Source organism: Triticum dicoccoides, chromosome 7B, assembly GCF_002162155.2.
Source record: "Triticum dicoccoides isolate Atlit2015 ecotype Zavitan chromosome 7B, WEW_v2.0, whole genome shotgun sequence".
Lineage (NCBI taxonomy): Eukaryota > Viridiplantae > Streptophyta > Magnoliopsida > Poales > Poaceae > Triticum > Triticum dicoccoides.
Window position 1 is genome coordinate 118,446,540 of NC_041393.1, and position 5,230 is coordinate 118,451,769.

A 5,230-nucleotide genomic window follows, 5' to 3' on the forward strand; every position below is an offset into this window, starting at 1 on the left:
AGAGCCATATGATTTGGACTACAACATGCTTATAGAAATATCTTTTAAGTCATCCACTCTTACTTTGATGATGATACGAGCTTTTGTGACTCCCCCCTTATCCCAAACTAACATCTTTACAAAGCTTCTAATAGCATTAACAATATAAAATTTCCAAGATCATCATGAAACTCTACAAGTATGATCCAAGCTTCTATATTGAGGTGAAACTTTCTCCAATTTAGCCCCTAATCAAGTTTTCAAAAACAATAACAACATCATCATAATTATGTGGACTATTACTAACACACTCATATGTGTCAAAAATCGATTCGAGCCTGAAAAATGCTTGCCCATGGGAACAAGAGTTGACCCCCTTAAACCCTAATCTCTCCACATATCTTAAGAATTCAGTAATGATCACTCTGATATTGATGAAATATACCTCACCTTGGGCATAGGAACAAATGTTGAAATGGCAAGGTCTTCATTTGCAGGATGAATGTGCAAAAAGATTACCCTAACTCGAGGAAGCCGAACTTCAACCTCAATCACTTGATGCCCCATCGACAGGAAGGACGTCAGATTGAAGGGGAATGATGCAGCCTGCGTATAATGGTCTTCAAAAGTGTTTGGAGCAAATGAGGAATTGGTCGAGGAAGTTGAAGATGCCACCTTTCTATGTTCTTTAACTAGCTGCCCCGCTGACATCATCCCAAGAACCGTCAACATTGATGATGATCCAGGGGAGATCACAACCTTCTGTTACCAATGAGACTGATTAGGTTGATGACTTGAGATTTGAGTTGCAGTGATTCCCACATGTGATTTGGGATTAGCGGAAGGATTAGGAAGTCTAGGCCTGGAGCGGCAAGAGCAGGTCACATGTTCCAACACTTGGAGTCCCTACATCAAATCTTGTTAGTGCACGTAGGACGGAAGTGGCAAACACCCGACGGAGAACACAAAATGTTTGTCAATCGCGAGGCCTTGGGCCCGACCCATAAGAAGTTCTAGCCTGCTGCTTAGAATTTTGAAATTCCTCAGATCCCGCTCATGAATGATCCCTGAAGGTCTCTTCTGTTACACTTTTTTCCTGACAATTCAAGGCGCTGGAAAACAAAATTATGGTGCTTGCTTGGAAGAGGATTCTTCAGACGAACTTGATAAATAAAAAATGAGGAGATCTAGTAACATTGGCAAAAGATTTACCTTGAATTTTTGAACGCGTGACCATGGTCCATTTATCTTCTTGTTCTTTGTAATATAAGCCAAACTCCTTGCAAGAATTCATGCCTACTTTGCCCCTAAGCTAGAATTGCAGATTGATCTTTTCATTAGCAATATGACCGCCATTATAAATAGGAAAACCCACCTCTCTAGATGAAATGATGAATTTGAATGACCAATATTGAACTTGAGAAAGTTTGAACCTGGCTGCATTTCCGCCAAAGCAAGATTGAAGAATAAGTCCAACTAATTCAGGATTCAAATGGATCCTTGACCTCGAGAATTTAGCCACCAAGAGAAATTCATGAAGACTATGACCATCAAGAAGATTGTCTGGAACTCTAAAGTTCTTCCAAATCATCGCTTCGAAATCTAGCCTTGGTCGAATTGGAGATCGGAAAACACCATGCGGTGATGGGAAGGTGGCCGACGTCTTCAGAAGGAAGAATGGTGATATGGTGGCTGCCATGGCCAGAGTGGCCAACATCGGTTTGGGGGTGGGGCTGGGGAGGGCGAGGTGGCCACCAGCGGCGGGGAGCCAACGATGCTAGGTTGGTGGAGGAGGGGGGTGATCTTTTGCATGTATTTTAGTTCAGTGAGAGCCAAGCTTGAAAATAAATCTATCTTTCTTCGGTGCAACATAGTCGTAGGCGCCAATCCAGTAAGTCACACACCATTAGAAGGTGTTCTGACATGCACTCTTTGACATGATGTGTCAGTGAGCATAACTTCCGATGACAAAATATCACTTCGAAATCAAGTTTCAGAGAAAACCGATGAAAACCATGTGAAAATAGTATTTTAAAGTTTTGAAAAAATCTATAAAAAAAATCTTAAGGGTGATGTTTTATTAGCATGTGAGATTCCCAAGTTCAAAAACATTACCATTTATAAATAAAATCAGCATTGAATAGTGTCAAAAAGTAAACGCCACTTATCATTGCTGAATTTGTTTTTTTTCATAGTTCGTAAATAGTAATGTGTTTGAACTTGGAATTTCGCATGACAACGGAGGCATCAAGCTCTTAGCATCTCTTATTTGTTTTTTCAGATTTTTGAAAACTTTCAAACATGGTTTCCGTGAAGTTTTCTTTGAAACTTGGTTTCCATGTAATATTCTCTCACTTATAATAAGGTGGGGGAGAATATCTAGTGCTCCCAACAATAAGGCGTTGCCATGTTCACATGTCTAAAAGTGCAATTTCAAATATTTCAAAAAAATCTGAAATTTTTTTGTGAATGTTCCCAAGACATCTGTCCATGATCTTTGAAATATTTACATCCAAACTCAAAATACACAATGCTATATATATATATAAGACAGCAGCAAAAATTACACTATTCACATCAAGATTTTTCCTTTTTGTTTTTCAATGTGCATTTGGATTTTGGATCTAAAATTTCTAGGGGTTATTTTCCCTAATAAGGCGGTATCTACTTTCACCAAGACGATTTTCTGCATATGTGTCGAGTATACTCACCAATAGTCATTACACGAACACGCCCCATCCCTGAAGTGATGGAACCGGTTCCTGTCCCTCACCACGATCTCCCGCTCAAAGACGCGAGATATCAACTTGGTCGCCTCATGGCAGTCTCGGCAGACCCGCAGGTTCTTCGTGACGCGCATCGTATCACCCGGCCTCATGCGTAGCAGCCCGAACGCGATGGCCAGCTTCTCGCTGTGATACAGCAGCGACGCCTCCTTCGCTTCCTCCGCGACGTCGTGCAACACGTCGCTGGTGTCTGGTGCGTAGCCCTCCAGCCCGATCTTCCTCATCATGTCCTTCGCCATGCCAAATATCTCCTTCTCCTCGGGATGGCGCAGGGTCCCGCACTGGAACTCACAGACCTCGCTGTCGATTTCGATCACGGACCGCCCAGCCTCCTTGCTCACATTGCGCTCGTCCATCAGCTGCCGGACCTTGGCCACGTCTCCCCATCGGCCGGCGCTGGCAAGGAGGTTGGCCAGCAGCACATACCGCCCGCTGTTCTGGGGATCCAGCTCGATGACGCGCCATCCAATCGCCTCGCCTAGGTCGAGGTCCCTGTGGATCTTGCATGCTCCGAAGAGTGCTCCGAGGACACCAATGTCAGGCTCCATTGGCATGTCGTCGATCACCTTCTTGGCTTCGTCCAGCAGCCCTGCCCTCCCGAACAGGTCGACCATACAGCCGTAATGCTCCATCTTGGGCTCAATGCCGTATCTCTGCACGATGTAGTCGAAGTAGTGGCGACCGCCGCTGACATTGCCGGTGTGGGCGCAGGCAGTGAGGAGGTTCACCAGCGTGACATCATCGGGCGCCACATCTTCCCTCTCCATCTGATGGAACAGCTCAATGGCGTCCTTGCACCTCCCGTGCACAGCCAACCCACCGATCATACAGTTCCACGACGTGAGCCCCTTCGTCGGCAGCCCCTGGAATACGCGCCATGCCTCCTCGACAGACCCACACTTGCAGTACATGTCGACCACCGCCGTGGCTAGCTTCTCATCCATCTGTATCCCGCTCTGCTCCACCCACCGGTGCACCTCCCTCCCACGGGCCAGCGCGCCAGCACCCGTGCACGCCACCACCGCGCTCGCCGCGACAAACCCATTCCCCTCCAGCCCCGTCGCTCGCATTTGGTCGAACACCTCCAGCGCGTCCAAGAACCGGCCAGCCTTGACATACCCGGAGATCATCGCGTTCCAGGAAATAAGATTTCTCTCGGGCATTCCGTCGAACAGCTCCCGCGCGTCGTCCACGAGGCCCAGCCTGCACAGCCCGCCCACCATGGTGGTCCACGACACGACGTCGAGGACTGCCGACGAGCCGCCGCCGCCGAAGAGGCGGAAGGCGAGGTCCGCGCGCGCGTTGGCGAGGTAGGCGGCGAGGAGCGCGTTGAAGGAGTGCGCGTGGGAGTGGAAGTTGAGCTTGAGGAGGAGCGCGTGGAGCTGGGCGGCGAGCGGGAGCGGCGCGGCGGGGAGGATGCGGGGCAGGGTGAAGTGGTCAGGGTGCAGGGGCAGGGAGAGCATGAGGGAGAGGAACGCCGCGGCGTGGCGCGGCGGGAGGGAGGCGAAGAGCGGGTTGAAGAGCGCCGGGTGCGGGTCCGGGTGGTGCGCGAGGAGGCGCGCGGCGTAGGGGAGGCGGGCCGGGTCGCGCGCGAGGAAGGCGAGGAGGCGGCGCGCGTGGGCGGGGTGCGAGGCGAGGCCGAGGCGGACGAGCTGCGAGTGGTGCTGCTTCAGCTCGGAGATGGTGGTAATGGGGATGGGGGTCACGCTGGGGGCGGACATTGCCGGAGCTCGGATGAAGAGGGGCGACCCGATGGCCGGGGAGAGCAGCTCCCCGCCTCTGGTGGATAAGACACGAGCAATGCTTTCCCACGCACTACAGGTTTTACAAAAAAGAAAAAGAAAAAAAAGATAGGCACTGCACTACTGCATCCGTTCGGGTTTTTTTTTTCCGACAAAAGAGAGTCAATTACACTGGTGGTGCTTGAACTTGACGCAAACGATCACTTTGATGTTAGAATTTGTGGTACATTGAATTGGTGCAAAAACTTGGTTTGGACATGCAAATACGGTGCAAACCACGTTTGATACGAAATGATTTTGACTTGGCAATGCCAGCATGGCATGGGGCCCGCTGTCAGTGACAGGAAGGCTGGGAGGAGGGCGCGTGGCCTGTTTTTTTTGTTTTTGCAGAAAACCCTTTGAATTGGAATTTTTTTTATGTCTATGAATTGTGAAAATTAACGAAAAATGGTGGATCGGTGTCCCGAAGCCTCGACCATGCCTTGCACACAGTAGGACGTAGCCAATCCACCTTCTAGTATTCATGGATAACTACTTTTAACTAGTAAAATGCCCGTGCGTTGCCACGGGCCTTTGAGAAAAAGATGATACTCATTGGTACTATCGCTTGGGCCACATCTTAGGAGGGGCAATGGGCTTGGAGGGGGGCGGGGGAGGCTTGGCCAGATTTTATTGATTATCTAAATAATTTACTGAGAAATAGTATGAAGAAATCCCATAGGC

At 49.0% G+C, this 5,230-nt stretch overlaps 1 protein-coding gene across 1 annotated transcript; it reads right to left on the reverse strand.

Annotated features, from left to right (window-relative positions):
• Nucleotides 1-2,503: 2,503 nt before the first annotated feature.
• Nucleotides 2,504-4,549, reverse strand: LOC119341965 (pentatricopeptide repeat-containing protein At5g06540-like). Its single transcript, XM_037613811.1, has one exon. The coding sequence runs from the start codon at nucleotides 4,484-4,486 to the stop codon at nucleotides 2,687-2,689; it is 1,800 nt and encodes a 599-aa protein (XP_037469708.1). The 5' UTR covers nucleotides 4,487-4,549; the 3' UTR covers nucleotides 2,504-2,686.
• Between the last annotated feature and the right edge of the window lie 681 nt (nucleotides 4,550-5,230).